Source organism: Rhinoderma darwinii, chromosome 5, assembly GCF_050947455.1.
Source record: "Rhinoderma darwinii isolate aRhiDar2 chromosome 5, aRhiDar2.hap1, whole genome shotgun sequence".
Lineage (NCBI taxonomy): Eukaryota > Metazoa > Chordata > Amphibia > Anura > Rhinodermatidae > Rhinoderma > Rhinoderma darwinii.
In genome coordinates this window covers 150,593,309-150,610,667 of record NC_134691.1, presented here as the reverse complement: position 1 = coordinate 150,610,667, position 17,359 = coordinate 150,593,309, and the positions used below count along the sequence as shown (strand labels likewise).

The following is a 17,359-nucleotide window of genomic DNA, read 5'->3' as shown; positions in this document are numbered from 1 at the left end:
GGTGAAAGCTCCGATATCAGCTGTCTCTAGATAGCTGTATCACGGAGCTCCTCAGTCGTCGCGATGTTAGGAGCAATGTGATCGTTGTGGTCTCAGCGTGGTCTCCGGTTAAAGTTCCATGCTACAGCTGTATCACGGAGCTAAAGGCCGCCGGGGAGCGGCAAACCGGCTAACCCTGCAGGACGTTCTGGAATGGCCCTGCAGAGTTAATTTCGGACCGCCCGGATGTTTATAGTCTATGGGCGGTACGGAAGTGTTTAAGGGCAATTTCCACCCTACAATTTTTTTTTTAAACTTTTGACATGTTAGGAGCTTTTTCAAATGATGGGAACAGATCAGATTTAAAAGGAGATTAATGACTACAGCTTTTTTTTATCTAATAAACAACATGGCCTTTAAGACTGTTAACATGTTGCGGTCATATTGTCGATCCACCACATGCGCTCCGGCAGTCCTCCCGGTCTTTGTTTACAAGCGGCCAGCAGATGATCGCTGCAGCCAATCTGAGGCCGTGGTGGTGAAGTACAACAATATAGCGCATGACCGCTGAGGCCAATGATTGGCTGCAGCCACCACGTGCAGGCTGCTTGTAGTTGGATAACCCCTTAAAGGGGTTGTCCGAGATACCGTCATATTTTCAAAAACCCCCTTAATGCATGTAATTTATAAATGTAAATACATTTGTTATACACTTACATTTTCAAAAGTGGCCCCATTTCCAGATCCTGCCGTGGGGAACTTGACTGGTGACGTCACTCTGCACTGGCTCTGCCGCTTTGTTGATCTTGAATGCTTTGCCGGGTATACGGCACGTCACTTGTCCCGTGGTGTATATCTGCTTGTTCTGTTGTAACGCGCATGCGCGGCCCCTGCTATTATCTCGAACAGCAGGGACCATGAGAACAGCAGTGACAGCGCATGCGTGTTACAGGCTGTGAAGCAGAACAAGCCGATATACACCACGTGACAAGTGACGTGTCGTCTACCCGGCAAAGAATTCAAGATCAACAAAGCGGCAGAGCCAGTGCAGAGAGTGACGTCACCAGTCAAGTTCCCCACGGCAGGATCTGGAAACGGGGCCGCTTTGGAAAATGTAAGTATATAACAAATGTATTTACATTTATAAATTACATGCATTAAAGGGGGTTTTGAAAATATGATGGTATCTCGGACAACCCCTTTAAGCCCAGGATCTTACACACACTGGTTTGGTGCAGTTTTTGGATCAGTTTTTTGAATGAAAGGCCGAAGTGGATCCTAAAGGAAGGAAAGGTATAAAGAACAGACTGATGCATGTCCTTTCTTTTGTGTCCACTCCTGTTTTTGGCTAGAAAAAAAAAAAAACAGCCAAAAATTGGATAAATTGTGTGTGAGAGATCCGGCCATCAAGGTATTAAAGAGGCTCTGTCACCAGGTTTTGCAACCCCTATCTCCTATTGCAGCAGATCGGCGCTGCAATGTAGATAAGAGTAACGTTATTTTTTTTCAAAAACGAGCATTTTTGGCAAAGTTATGACCATTTTTATATTTATGCAAATGAGGCTTTCTTAAGTACAACTGGGCGTGTTTAAAGTTAAGTACAAGTGGGCGTGTATTGTGTGTGTGTACATCTGAGCGTTTTTACTTTTTACTAGCTGGGCGTTGTGAATAGAAGTGTATGATGCTGACGAATCGGCATCATCCACTTCTCTTTGTTAACACCCAGCTTCTGGCAGTGCACAGACACACAGCGTGTTCTCGAGAGATCACGCTGTGACGTCACTTCCTGCATCGTGTCGGACGAGCGAGGACATATCGGCACCAGGCGACAGAGGCTGCATCGACTTACCTGCAAACGCCGATGCTGCTGCAAAATGAACTGTAGCCTCTGGTGCCGATGTGTCCTCGCTTGTCTGGCACGATGCAGGACCTGGGGCAGGAAGTGACGTCACAGCGTGATCTCTCGAACACGCTGTGTGTCTGTGCACTGCCAGAAGCTGGGTGTTGACTAAGAGAAGTGGATGATGCTGATTCGTCAGCATCATACACTTCCATTCACAACGCCCAGCTAGTAAAACAAGTAAAAATGCCTAGATGTACACACACAATACACGCCCACTTGGACATAACTTTAAACACGCCCAGTTGTACTTAAGAAAGCCTCATTTGCATAAATATAAAAATGGTCATAACTTGGCCAAAAATGCTCGTTTTTGAAAAAAACAAAAAACGTTACTGTAATCTACATTGCAGCGCCGATCTGCTGCAATAGGAGATAGGGGTTGCAAAATCTGGTGACAGAGCCTCTTTAAGTACGACTGAAATACTGTACATCTGTTTCAATTACATCTGATATGTAGCCTGAGTTACAGGGGTATTTGTTAGTAGCACTACTAAAAGTAGTTTTTTTTCAATTTTCCTTTTTTTTTTCTGTAGTATAGATTTTAAGAAGCATACAGAAATGGGAAAAAAATGATTCTACTTTCAGCAATCTGGCGAGCTGTTGCCTAATTTGGAACATATGTATGCTTCTACCACTTGCTACATTAGTGATTGGTGATGACAATACTGTGCTCATAATCGCCAAGTGTAGCTCACTATCCCAAATAATTTGAGTAGGTGATAGCATTTTCCCCCTGTTTTTTATAATGGTAAAAAGACATTGATTGCTGAAAGTAGCAATTATTTTTTGTTTTGCAATTGTAAAACGAACGTCTAGTTACTCTTGGCAATTGTGAGCACAGTAGTGTAATCAATAATGGAGCAATACATCTAAGCAAACATGTTTCAAATTAGGGTACCAATCACTAGATATTGTAGCGTGATCCAGCTATTAAATATCGTCTTTGTAGCTTTTATGAATATTTAATTTGGCTATATTTGTATCCACTGTTCGGTTGTATTCAGATGAGGCAGTAATTAATACGGCAGAGTCCCGCACAGTTACTACACCACAATTATCACAGAAACATCTCATGTTCCTAAGGGAAAAGCGGATTATGCTGTGCTTTGAAAAGAAAGGCCACTGAACCCCCTAAAACGCTACAGAAATGCCACAAACCAAAACACTGTATAGTAACATCTGGCTGCAGCGTTTTAGGAGGAAGAAACGCTGCAAAAAAAGCCAACAAAACTGTGTGTGATTCCAGCCTTAGAAAGCAAACCGTTCCAGGAAGATGTTCCTAGAACTGATTGCCTGGCAAACCGCATATAATAAGCACGATGGGACTATTGCCATACGGTTTTTCCATTTTGAAGCCAATGTATAAGACCACCGTAGAAACTCCATAAAACAGCTACAAATAAAGCTAGAGCTACACTGCAAATTTGTCCCAGCCACAAGGTTGCACGGCCAACAATCACTGTGTTGTCCTGCCTGCATTGCAGGTAATGAAGGTCAATGTGGATTCTCTGCGATCCGCAAGTTCGGCGACCGCGACACCACAGTTGCAAGTAGTCCTGTGGGTCTGGATTTCTTGCAACAATGAAGTCGCGGTTGCGGCAACTTGGGGGTCGTAAGGACATGTGTCGCGGCCAAAGTTTCTGTGTAGCCAAAGTATAAGGCTTGCTCTGGTTTTTTAATTACAACATATCCTGAAAAGTGCCATGTTTCCAACCACAGTGTAAATCACATCTGGCCTCTGCTCTGGTTTTTTGCAGTACAGGTACCCTACGAAAATGCCACTTGTGCATACACCTTTAATGTTCTAACCTGTGATGGATTTAAAAGTCTAGTGTTTTAAGGGTCGGTTCATAGTTTTTTTGACACGTTTTTTGACGTGGAAACCGCGCCAAAAAACGGCCCAAAGTGCCTCCCATTGATTTCAATGGGAGGCGGCGGTGTGTTTTTTTTTTTCTTTCCCGCGAGCGGAGAAACAGTCTCACGTGAAAAAGCGACATGCCCTATCCTCGCCCTAGCCTCGCCCGTTTGTCTCTTACCTCCCATTGACATCAATGGGAGGCAGAGAAAGCTTATTTTGCAGCGTTTTTTTGCCCCCGGTGCTCAAAGGCCGTGGGCAAAAAACGCAGCGAAAATCTGCGTGCAGGCAGAGCAAAATCTGCCTCAAAATTACAAACTGAATTTTGAGGCAGGTTTTCTGCCTGCAAAAAACGGTGTCAACCCAGCCTAAGAGGTTTTTTAAATATTTTGTAAATAAGGCCTTCAAGGGCTTATCCGGAAGATTTGATTGGTTGGTCGAATGTTATAACTCTATGATTCATCATTTTGAGGGCTCATGCATGGCAGTCTCGTTTGCGTGAAGCCTTCATGCCAGTGCACGGAGGCCGTATGGCTCCCTAGTACACAGCTGCAAAACCTCTGTGTGCTGCCATACAGGCTCTGTCAGGAGCTATTCACCCCTACAAGCAATGCCTCGAGAGGAGAATACCACCGTACATATGGCAGCCAATGCAACATGCCATGTTATTTTTTTTTATGTGGGAGTTGTATGGCATCTGAAGAAAAAAAAATCTGTATGCCTCTGTGTGAAATCAAAGGCATACAAAGGTACAGTAAATGCCCTATAGACCTTTGGGAACCCTTATACAACTGTGTGCATGAGGCCTTACAGTTCTTGTATATTTTTTCTGCTTTATATTAAACTATTTTTAATCATTTTTCTGCAGGCAAGGCTTGGCAAGAAAACTGTTTGAAGTTGGAGGTATACTATTTCTGTAAATATATAGGGGGAGGAATATATAAGAGAGAGCAAAAGGAAAAGATTAGCCCATAGCAACCAATCAGATCGCTTTAATTTTCTAGACTGCTTTGGGCAAAGTAAGGGCTTGAAATTGGATAGGCCATCAATTTCTTATGAATGGAGAGTTCAATGTGATCGGGTTACAAGCAGTCACATTAAAAGTAGGTCACCGACTAGTAACCCTGGTCACATAGCTAATGCAGGGACTCTGGTAATAATGGGGGGGTTAGTGCTAGCCTTTTTACTGGCTTACACTAAGCCCCGCCTTAGTAATAGACGTCATCAAGCAACTGCCATTACTAAGGCGCTAATAAAGTATTAAATAGTCAGAAACCTAAGAAAATATTTGTTGAGAAAAAAACTCCCCTACACAACCTTTTGTTAAACATATTATTTTAAAGATAAAAGTAGATCGACGTAGTCCAAACGGTCCAGTGGAACCTACAGAACAAAAAAAAAACCAGTAATATGAAAAATAATAAAAATAATTCTGCTCACCTATAGCAGTCTTCTGTCTTCTCCCCTGTGCCACAATAGAAACTAGACGTCAATGAAAAATAATTCCCTTAGGGCGTGTTCGCACAGCGCTAAAAAAAAAGACGTGTAAACGTGGCAAATACACTAGCGTTTCTTGTGAAGCGCTTTTGAAATACACACGTTCTGTGCGTTTATTTATCGTGTAATTTGTACGCTTGTGTAAAAACACGTATATACTAACGGCGCACTTTGATATAAATAGGAATATTAATCGTACGTTAGCGCGTAAAATGCCTCAATTGCGGCAAATACACGCTTTGTGAGCATGACAACTGTAAAGTCATTCACCACAGGGTCTTCCCTCTTGACTTTCATCATTCTTAGCCTTTTGATGTGTCCTATAGCTGCTGCAATCAGCACGTCCTACCATTGTACAATCACTCCCAAAATGGAGCTGACAATGCTTGAAGACACTTCTTGCCTTGTAGCCAAAAATAGGGAGTGGTGGTGAGTCTCCCTCCCACATTTACAGCAGCTGTGAGTCAGGCTGTTTTGCCTGATTCTTCTTGCTGTAATTCTGGGAAGTGCTCCCTCTGGTGGCCAACATAATTAAATAAATTTGAAATTTTTTATTTATTCCTACGTTGCGGAAGGAAAAAAAAATAAACCAAAATATAAAATAAAAATGAGTAAAAAAATGTTTGCAAAACATTCCCTTTCAAATGGGAGAGGTGTGTGGTTGGAGAAACTTTTTTTACATATTTTTCATGAGTCTTTTCCCTTGGCAAGCATGTATGGGTGCTCTGTTTCTCTATAGAGATCAATGATTTATGCTTTTTAACACGTTCGAAACATGTAGAGAGATCTTGCCTGTAATGGCTACTGTTTTACGAAAATGCTCTATTTGGACTGTGCAAACTATTAGGCCCTGTTCACACAGAGTATATTTTTTGACGTGGCAACCGCGTCAGAAAATGCGCCAAATAACGGCCGAAAATGCCTCCCATTGATTTCAATGGGAGACGGAGGCGTTTTCTTCCCGTGGAAAAACCGTCTCGCGGGAAAAAGAAGAGACATGCCCTATCTTCGGGTGTTTACGTCTGACCTCCCATTGACATCAATAGGAGGCAGAGAGAGTATTACGTGGCGCTTTTTCCCGCGGCGCTCAATGGCCGTGGGTGAAAAAACGCAGCGAAAATTACACTAAATGGCATGCAGGCAGATCAAAATCTGCCTCAAAATTCCAGACGGCCATGTGAACAGGGCCTAAAATGGGTTTTCCCATAATCTATTTGTATTGCCTATCCACAGGATGGGTAATAAACATCTGATCAGTGGGGGTCCCACCGCTGGGACCACCACCGTTCACAAGAACAGGCTGACAATGCCGTTCCTGCTTGCCAAAACAATGCATTACACATACCTTCGGTTTTACGTCTGTTGGTTCAAAATAAAATTTTCATATTCTAGTTTTATGACTGTTTTCACATGGTTAATGTCTTGTATTGTTTCCTCTTGTTCAATATAGACTATGACCTCCAAGTTGCTATTACCGAAGCCCTGTGCAGGATGACCACTAAAAAGATAAGAGATAATTTTGCCCAAAAGTGGTTTGAAGATAGTTTCTTTGTTCAAGCCTTCAAAGAAATCAATGATAAGGATTTTGAAACGGTATCTCTTATGTGCTCTGACTATTTTACATATTTTGTTTGTAATGTGTTCAGGGATTTTAGAAGCTGAACTAAGTAATGTATTTTTTTTCTTTTAATGAATATTGCTGTAAAAATGAAAAAATTAAATATCCAAAATTAGTGATTGAAATCAATAGCCACATTTTTTAAATTTTATTTTTTTTAAAATAAATTATTCACTGCCCTATTGGTTATCACTGTTGAATTAGTCAGAGTTGGTCACATGATAGTGGCGATAAGGCGGCAGTTTAGCATGAACTGCTGAGAAGTTAAAGTGGAACTCCATTCCCTTAGAATAGTTTCATCCTGCATCTCGGTGCAAAAGGTTTCCGTTTGTCACCATTGTGTAAGGGTTCCGTTGTTTTAACGGAATCGGTAGTGCAGTCGCCTACGGTACTGATTCTGTCAAAACAACGGAACCCTCTCACAACGGTGACAAATGGAAACAATTTGCATCAAATCCGTCACCGTTGAAATCAATGGTGATGCAAACAGAAACCTATGGTTTCCGTTTGTATTCTGTTCGTGGGTTCCCCTGACGGAAAGGTCCGACGGAACCCATGAACGGCGACCCGACACAGATGTGAAGAACATCATTCTGCACGTAAAAAAAAAGAAATGGAATGGGTAAGTAGGCTGTGGTGAGTAATGTCATCATACCTATGTCTGCATACTTGACGTCAGACCCTGCTGACGTGCAACATTACATGTCATCAAAGTCTCAGGAGAAGGTTTCAGACTACTATGGCTACTCCTGCCCTTCTGCTAAACTCCGCCCACTTTTTAGAAAAGTGCTGTGAGCGGCACAAGTCAAAATTTTTATTGCAAATTGTGACATTTGCGCCAGATAACCTGTAGAAAAGTAAATCCTGTCCCCCATAGTTCTTACAAAGAGTAGGACAAGATTCAATGGCGTGATCCTAAAACTTTTTTTTTATATAAAAGGTAGGGGCAATACTCCAGTATAATCATGCCTAGTCCACTCATTCCTCCTGATTTCCAGTCAATTAATTTGTGAACTTTACCTTACATGTCGCATGCAGATCTTTACCCCCCCCCCCCCATAGTGGACACAGCACACACATGTTCTCCCCCTTAAGGCTGGGTTCACACAACCTATTTTCAGACGTAAACGAGGCGTATTATGCCTCGTTTTACGTCTGAAAATACGCCTCCAATACGTCGGCAAACATCTGCCCATTCATTTGAATGGGTTTGCCGACGTACTGTGCCGACGACCTGTCGTTTACGCGTCGTCGTTTGATAGCTGTCAAACGACGACGAGTAAAATGACTGCCTCGTCAAAGAAGTGCAGGACACTTCTTTGAAACGTAATTTGAGCCGTTTTTCATTGAATTCAATGAAGAACAGCTCAAATATACGGCCGTCAATTACGCCTCGCATAATGCGAGGAGGAGCAATTACGTCTGAATCGACGGAGCTGTTTTCTCCTGAAAACAGTCTGTAATTTCAGACGTAAAAGGCAGCTATCGTGTGCACATATACCCTAACAGTAGGTGCACCTCTTCAGTATTGCTCCCGCTCTCCCTTTTAGTAGTTACAACATTTTCTGCAAGAGTAACCCTCCTGCCAGTATTCACTGCAGCTCCCTCCACTTTTTCCATTAGTCACAGCAGTGCCTCACCTATTCCTCCAGTAGTCCTATCCGGGACCCCCCTTCTAATGGTCGTCACAGCGGTCCCCTTCAACCATCACTCTCAGCAGTGCCCCCACCTTCCTCCAGCACATGAGAAGTGACCCCCCCCCTATACTCAACACAAGTAGGCTCCCATAGTACACCCTCTGCTTGTATAAAGCTTCTTATAAAGAGCCTAACTGGTTGGTGCATACAGCTTACTGCTCCTGCATTTATCTCCGCTAACCGAGATCAATGCTGGATTAACGCACAGGGGCTGTCATGCTTCATGCAGTACCAACGATAGGCACGTGCCTATCGTCTAATGGGATATCCGGCCCTGGACACATGGCTATATACCATAGTAGGATCTCCAGTGCATAGGAAGCAGGTGTATATAAGAACCAACCCATTATCATTTTCTAGTAGTACAAAAGTATGCAAATGTGAACTACAAACTTATGCTTTGTTTTTTTGTTTTTTTTTAGGATTGTCGGAAATTTTTGAACGCTCTTAATTTCAGATTAAAAGAAACCAAAAGGTATGCATATAACTATAAACCAGTGGAAAAGTAAGATGAGTAAATGTAGTGCTAGTTGCAGCAACACCCTGTAGCTACTTCAATGTCTTAAATGAATTCAAAATGATATTATCCTTCCTCTACTAAAAAAAAACAAAACTGGAAAACAACAAAAGCAATTAAATTTTTTTTGTTTGTTTTTAACTTTATATGTTTATAATAAAAACCTGATTAGAAGAGGCCATAGTACTTCTAAACCCCTCCACAAATGCTTGTTTCCAGCTCAGAGGCTGGAAATCTGAGGGCGCAATCAAAATCTTATGAGTCTTGAACTACTTGGAGCTGACTTTTGCCTGACGTCTGCTCAGCCAGATCATTAGACGCGGAAATGTTCATTTTACCTTTTCTTACTGTATGTTTGACAAACGTTTTATATTGAAGTCTATCACTTTCTGAGGTTACTTCAGAAGTGATAGGTCCTTTTTAACCCCTTCCCGACATCCGCCGTATATATACGGCGCACGCCGGGTGGGGGAATATGGAGCGGGCTCACGGGCTGAGTCAGCTTCATAGAGCGAATCTGTCGGCTGTGTGTTACAGCCGACACTTCCGGGTTACGAGCAGGATCGCGCTTTAGCGCGATCCCGCTTGTTTAACCCGTTAAATGCCGCGTTCAATAGAGATCGCTGCATTTAAATTACTAAAAACAGGGGGGCGACCCCCTGTAACGTCTCAACGGCCCCCCTGCGGCGAGATCGGGGGGAGCCGTTGGTTCACACGGCTGCCTGGGGGTCTGACGAAGTCCCCCAGGTCCGCCATCTTGGTACTCCTAAGAAGCTCTGCCTCCGGCAGGGCTTCATAGGAGACTGTCAGAATCACGATATACTGCATTACATTAGTATTGCAGTATATCGTGCAAGCGATCTAACGATCGCTGGTTGAAGTCCCCTAGGGGGACTAATAAAAAATGTAAAAATTAGTTAAATAAAGTTGTTTTTTTTGTGTAAAAAAAAATAAAATATTAAAAGTTCAAAAAACCCCCCTTTTCCCATTTTCCCCCTAGAGCATAGTAAAAAATTAAATAAATAAACATAATTGGTATCGCCGCGTCCGTAAAAGTCTGAACTATCACAATATATCATTATTTAACCCGCACGGTGAACGCCGTAAAAAAACCAAAATTGTAAACGCCAGAATCTCTATTTTTTGTTCACCTAATCTCCCACAAAAAATGAAATAAAAAGTGATCAAACCGTCACATTTACACCAAAATTGTATTATTAAAAACTACAGCTTATCCCGCAAAAAATAAGCCCTTATACCACTTAATCGACGGAAAAATAAAGACGTTACGGCTCTCGGAATTTGGCGAAACAAAATAAATTTTCTTTTTTACACTTAGGTTTTTACTTGTAAAAGTAGTAAAATATAGAAAAACCTACACATATTTGGTATCGGCGTAATCGTATTGACCCACAGAATAAAATGAATATGTTGTTTTAATTGTACAGTGAATTCCGTAAAAATGGCGCGCAAAAAACTATGGCGGAATCACTGTTTTTTTCATTTTCTACCCCACAAATAATTTTTTCCCGGTTTCCTAGTACATTATACTGCAAAATAAATGGTGCTACGAAAAACTACAACTTGTCCCGCAAAAATCAAGCCCTCATAGTACTATATAGACGGAAGAATAAAGGCGTTATGGCCTTTGGAAGGTGGGGAGGGAAAAACGAAAATGAAAATCTGAAAAAGGGCTGCGGCGGGAAGGGGTTAAATAATGTAATTTCCTTGTGATGCGTTCCCTTTTTGATGTTTACCGTGGCTTACTGCATATGTTCTGGTAGGACTGACACTTCCTGGGAAGTTACCTATATGGTACATCGTGGACTTGATAATTGCATCTGTTGGTTTCCAGCAAGGAAATATTGAGGCAGATTTTTTTTCTTCTTGACAAAAAAAAAAACCAACGCTGTATGCACATACACTAATTAAGTATCAATGTATCTCCTGTTCTTAAGTTATATGGTTGATAGTACAAGCTTGGAAATAAACTGAACAAAATCTGTGTTTACAACCTCATTCAAGGACCACAACTTGTGAATAACCAGTTTTTTCATTCAATGTGAAATTTTAACAAAGTTTTAGGTAGTCAAGCATTCTTCAGTGTTGCACACATTACTACTTAACCCTTACTCGTCACTGATCTGTAGATTTACATCGGGAAAGGGTATTTAAATATGGCAGCCGCTCCGAAGCAGTGCAGGCGCCATAGCCACCGGGTCTCTGCTGTGTTACAGAGCAGGGACCCGGCGGCAATGCCTGCGATCAGAAACATTTCTGATCACAAGCATTTAACCCCTCATATGCCAGTGTCAGATTTGACCACCGGCATCTGAGGGGTTTTTACTGCCCCTTTCAATTCAGGGCCGGTCACAGGCTCCCGTGCGGCGAGATCGCGTAAGCCGGTGTATTCCTCTAGGATCTTGAGCCTTGTGAACGCTGCCAGGCCCACTATGAGGATTGCTATTTAGACCTGCACTGATTTTGCCATTGTCTGCAATACTGTGATATTGCAGTCTATGGCAAAAGTGATCTAATGATCACAGGTTCAAGCCCCCTAGAAGGGCTAAATAGAAGGGAAAAAAATATTTTAAAAAAGTTTAAAAAAAATATATAATTCATATCATCCCCTTTTCCCTAGATCACATATAAAAATAAACAAACACATTTAGGTATCCCCACGGCTGAAAATGCCCGAACTATAATAATATCCAATACGGTGACCGTCGTTGCGGGAAAAAAAGGTAAAAATGGCCGAATCAGTTTTTTTTTTTTCCACTTAAACTACCCCCAAAAATGAATAAAAATGCCGGACATTCCCCAAAATGGTAGTAATAAAAACTACGTCTTTCCACGTACAAAAAGTCGCCTTGCACAGCTCTGCACAGAAATGTAAAAAAGTTATGGGGGGTCACAATATGGTGATGCAAAATTTTGTTTGTTTCTCTCAAACGTTAAATTTTTTCACTGTGGTATCACTGTGATCGTACTGACCCGCAGAATAAAGATAATGTGTCATTTTCATCGTACAGTGGACGCTGTAAAAACGAAACCCATAAGAAAATGGAGGAACTGCTGTTTTTTTCCCAATTCCACATTCTGAATTTTTTTCCAGTACATCACACATACACAATATTAAATAGTACCATTAGAAAGTACAACTTGTCCCATAAAAATTAAGCCCTCATATGGCTGTCAACGAAAAAAGAAAAGTTATGACCTTTTGAATGCGAAGAGGAAAAAACAAAAGCATGAAAATTAGTCTTTTCCTGAAAGGGTTAATGAGACTGTCACCACATTATAAGTGCCCTATGTTCTACATAAGGAGATGGGCGCTATAATGTAGGTAACAGCAGTTCTTTTTAGTTAGAAAAACGATCTACTTTCACCACGTTAGGAGTGATTTTAGCTTTATGCTAGTTAGTTTCTTAATGCCCAAGTGGACGTGTTTTTACTTTAGACCAAGTGGGCGTTGTACAGAGGAGTGTATGACGCTAACCAATCAGCGTCATGCACTTCTCTCCATTCATTTAGTACAACGCCCACTTGGTCTAAAGTAAAAACACGTCCACTTGGGCATTAAGAAACTAACTAGCATAAAGCTAAAATCGCTCCTAAAGTGGTGAAAGTAGATAGTTTTTCTAAATAAAAAGCACTGCTGTCACCTACATTACAGCGCCTGTCTCTTTAAATAAGTGCCTTGAAAAGCATACCTAAAAATATAACACAGGGGCCTTTTCTTACCAACTGCCTATTTCACAGAAGCGTAATATGGGTGCTTTTCTGTGCCTGTATTACAGATGAAATCCAGGTCCTCCCAAATTACATTGGAACCGAAGCAAGAGCACCAGGAGATCCAGGGTGTTATATTTGTAATAGGGGCAAAAAAAAAGGAACGCTTTTATGCTCGTGTGAAAGTGGCCAAAATCTGCAGTTGGTAACATAAGGGCCCTGTGTTCTATTTGAGTATGCTTTTAACCCCTTTCGTACCTTCTCCGTAATAGTATGTCGCAGGCCGCTCATTGAAGCGTACCTTCGCCGTACTATTGCGGAGAAGGAATAAACTGTCACTATGTGAAATCACATAGTGATATAACAGCGGCGGCAGCTGTCATTGACAGCTAACCGTCTGCTTTCTGCCTGGGGACCAATTAGCAGTCCCCAATGCCGGCGATTGCTGTGATTGGTCAGTCTCTGAAGACCAGTCACAGCCGTCTGTGACGTCGTCTGCAGGAGAAAGCTCCTGTCACTTTCTCTGATCTCCTCATTTCTGTGAGATCCGTGAGGAGATCAGAGAAAGCGGTGTAAAAAAACCCACTATTTTTATTAACCCCTTCCTGAAAATGGGCGTATAGTAACGCCCTGAGGATGAAGCGGGCACAGGAGCTGTGCTCGCTCCATCTTCATCGGATGTCGGCTGTAATATACAGCTGACATCCCACTGCAACTACAGCGATCACTGTCCTCTCCGATCGCTGTAGTTTAACCCCTTAAATGCTGCTGTCAATAGCGACAGCGGCATTTAAGTGATTGATACAGAGGGAGGGGGCTCCCTCTGCACCCCATTGCCCCCCCCCCTCCCACGAAAAATCGCAGGGTTCTGATGGTTGCAATGGCAACCAGGAAGCCTAGCAACGGCTTCCTGGTTGCCAGGTACGGGAGCCTATTAGGTCCTGCCCAAGGCAGGACGTAATAGGCTCAACTGTCAGTTGTAAAGTGACAGTTACAATATACTGCACTACACAAGTAGTGCACTGTATTCTACAGGGGATCAGAAGATCAGATCTTCCAGTCCCCTAGTATGTGTAAAATAAAAAGTGAAAACAAGTTAAAAAAAAGTTTTAGATAAATAAATAAATGTTTTACGTAATAAAAACAATAATCGCCTTGTTTCCCTGTTCAAGCCCTTTATAATTAGAAAAAAAATTAAAAAAAAGACAAAAACTAGACATAATAGGTATCGCCGCGTTCGTATTGGCCTGACCTAAAAAATATCATATTATTTATCCCGCACGGTGAACACCGTAAAAAAAAATACAATAAAAAACAATGGCAGAATTTCCTTTTTTGATCACGTTATTTCCAAAAAAATGGAATAAAAAGTGATCAAAAAGTCGCGCGTAGCCAAACATGGTACCAATAAAAACTACGGTGTCACGCAAAAAACAAGCCCTCACAAAGCTCTGTCGACAAAAAAATAGTTATGGCTCTCAGGACATGGGGACACTAAAACATTTTGTGTTTTTATTTTGTAAAAGTAGTAAAACATATAAAAACAATATAAATTTGGTATTGCCATAATCGTATCGAGCCGCAGAATAAAGTAAACATGTTGTTTATACTGCACAGAGAACACCGGTAAAAAATTATAAAAAAAAATAGTGAAAGAATTTCTGTTTTTTGGTCTCCTCACCTCAGAAAAAATGGAATAAAAACTGATCAAATTATCGCATGTACCCCAAAATGATACTAATAAAAACGACAGCTCATACCATGAAAATCAAGCACTCCCATAGCTAGTCAACGGAAAAATAAAAAGTTCTGACTCTTGGAACGCAATAATGCAAAGCGACGGTCCAGACTAATTTATATGTGCAGTTCTTCACCTAAAACCCCACGTCATCATTTGCAGCCCCCACAGGTAGACCCTGTAAATGCAGCGGAAACTATGACATTTTGGGCTCTGTGCTACATATGGGGCTAGTGAAGAAGTCAAAGATTAGGCAATACTGGAGTGCAGATGTTTTGTACAACACCACAGACACCCTTTAGAAGTGCGACTCCTGCAACCAAAAATCCGGCCTGTGCATAAAGGATTGGTTCAAAGCGTACGTCGCTATCCATGGATAATTAATTTTATTATTCATTCTCCCCATTATTACATCATCCTATTATGACCTGTTGCACTCCGCCCAGCTTACATATACCCTGATGTACCCCGCCCAGCTTACATATACCCTGATACACTCCGCCCAGCTAACATATACCCTGATACACTCCGCCCAGCTAACATATACCCTGATGGACTCCGCCCAGCTTACATATACCCTGATGGACTCCGCCCAGTTTACATATACCCTGATGGACTCCGCCCAGCTTACATATACCCTGATGGACTCCGCCCAGCTTACATATACCCTGATGGACTCCGCCCAGCTTACATATACCCTGATGGACTCCGCCCAGCTTACATATACCCTGATGGACTCCGCCCAGCTTACATATACCCTGATGGACTCCGCCCAGCTTACATATACCCTGATGGACTCCGCCCAGCTTACATATACCCTGATGGACTCCGCCCAGCTTACATATACCCTGATGGACTCCGCCCAGCTTACATATACCCTGATGGACTCCGCCCAGCTTACATATACCCTGATGGACTCCGCCCAGCTTACATATACCCTGATGGACTCCGCCCAGCTTACATATACCCTGATGGACTCCGCCCAGCTTACATATACCCTGATGGACTCCGCCCAGCTTACATATACCCTGATGGACTCCGCCCAGCTTACATATACCCTGATGGACTCCGCCCAGCTTACATATACCCTGATACACTCCGCCCAGCTTACATATGCCCCCACATTATAAAATGAAACACCAGTAAAACACTAAACAAAACTACTATCAAGCAAAATCTGCGTTACAAAAGCCAAATGGCACTCCTTCTGGGCCTGGCAGTGTGCCCAAACAGCAGTTTATGACCACATATGGGGTATTACCGTACTCTGGAGAACCGCTTAACAATTTATGGGGCGTATGTCTCCAGTGGTACAAGCTGGGCCCAACACATTGGGCACTGAAATAGCATATCTGTGGAAAATGGCAATTTTCAATCTGCAACATCCACTGCACTAATTTCTGCAAAACCTTTGAGGGTCAAAATGCTCACTACACTTCTAGATGAATTACTTGAGGGGTGTAGTTTCCTAAATGGGGTCACTTCTCGGGAGTTTTCACTGTACTGGTACCTCAGCGCAATGCCACATGGGGTAAAAAACAAATTTTGTAAAATCTCCACTCCAAAAACGAAATTGCACTTTTTCCGTTTAGACCCTTTCCGTATGTCCAAATAGCCGTTTACAACCACATATGGGGTATTTCCCTACTCAGGAGAAATTGTGTAACACATTTTGGGGTGTCTTCTCCTGTATTCCTTGTGGAAATGAAAAATTCTAAGCTAAATCTACAGGTTATTGGAAAAAAAATATTTTTTCATTTTCACGGACCAATTCTAATAAAATCTATAAAACACCTGAGGGCAAAAAATGCTCACTACACCTCTAATTTAATTCTTTCAGGGGTATAGTCTCCAAATTGGGATCACACCTGGGGAATTTCTACTGTACTGGGACTTCAGGGGCTCTGCAAATGCGACATGGCCCCCAGAAACCAATTCAGCAAAATCTGAGCTGCAAAATCCAAATGGTGCTCCGTCCCTTCTGAGCCCTGCCGTGGGTCCAAACAGCAGTTTATTACTACATATGGGGGTATTACCGTAATCAGGAGAAATTGCTTTACAAATGTTGAGGTGCTTTTTCTCCTTTACTCCTTATAAAAATTAGAAAATTCTGTTTTTTCCCCAAAAAATTCTCTCTTCATCTTCACAGACTAATTCCAATAAATTCAGCAAAAAACCTGTGGGGTAAAAATGCTAACTATACCACTAGAAAAATTCCTTGAGGGGTATAGTTTCCAAAATGGGGTCAGTTTTGGGGGGATTCCACTGTTTAGGTCCCTCCAGGGCGTTGCAAACGTGACACGGCACCGAAAACCATTCCAGTAAAATCAGAGCTTCAAAATCCAAATGGCGTTCCTTCCCTTCTGAGCCCTGCTTTGGGTCCAAACAGCAGTTTATTACCACATGTGGGGTATTTCCGTAATCGGGAGAAATTGCTTTACAAATGTTGGGGTGCTTTCTCTCCTTTATTTCTTGCAAAAATTAGAAATATTTATGTTTTTTTCCAGGAAAAAAAGTAGATTTTCATTTTCACAGACTAACTCCAATAAATATAGCAAAATATGAAGGGGCGTGGCTTGGTGCGCAACGGGAGCAGTCGCATGACTTGAGAGCTCCGCTGTGGTCCCGTGCTATACTGATCCTGTTAATATCCTGATCGTTTCCTTACCTTCACCATTACGTCCCGGAGATCCAGGCAGCAGTCGGATGGTAAGAGTGGAGTTATGGGCCCCACGAGAGGCCAAACGGCCACGGAAAAGTTAGAGCTTTGCCCGGGGAGAAACACAAGATGGCGGCCGTGCTTCTCTGCAGCAGCGTTCAAAG

The 17,359-nt window shown here is 42.2% G+C and overlaps 1 protein-coding gene across 1 annotated transcript in view; it reads left to right on the top strand.

Annotated features, from left to right (window-relative positions):
• Positions 1-17,359, top strand: part of SYCP2L (synaptonemal complex protein 2 like) — a 344,080-nt gene that overhangs the window by 35,889 nt on the left and 290,832 nt on the right. Inside the window, exons 9-11 of the mRNA XM_075828429.1 lie at positions 4,606-4,640; positions 6,685-6,827; positions 8,972-9,024. Coding sequence (XP_075684544.1) covers positions 4,606-4,640; positions 6,685-6,827; positions 8,972-9,024 — 231 coding nt within the window. The remainder of the gene's footprint in view (positions 1-4,605; positions 4,641-6,684; positions 6,828-8,971; positions 9,025-17,359) is intronic.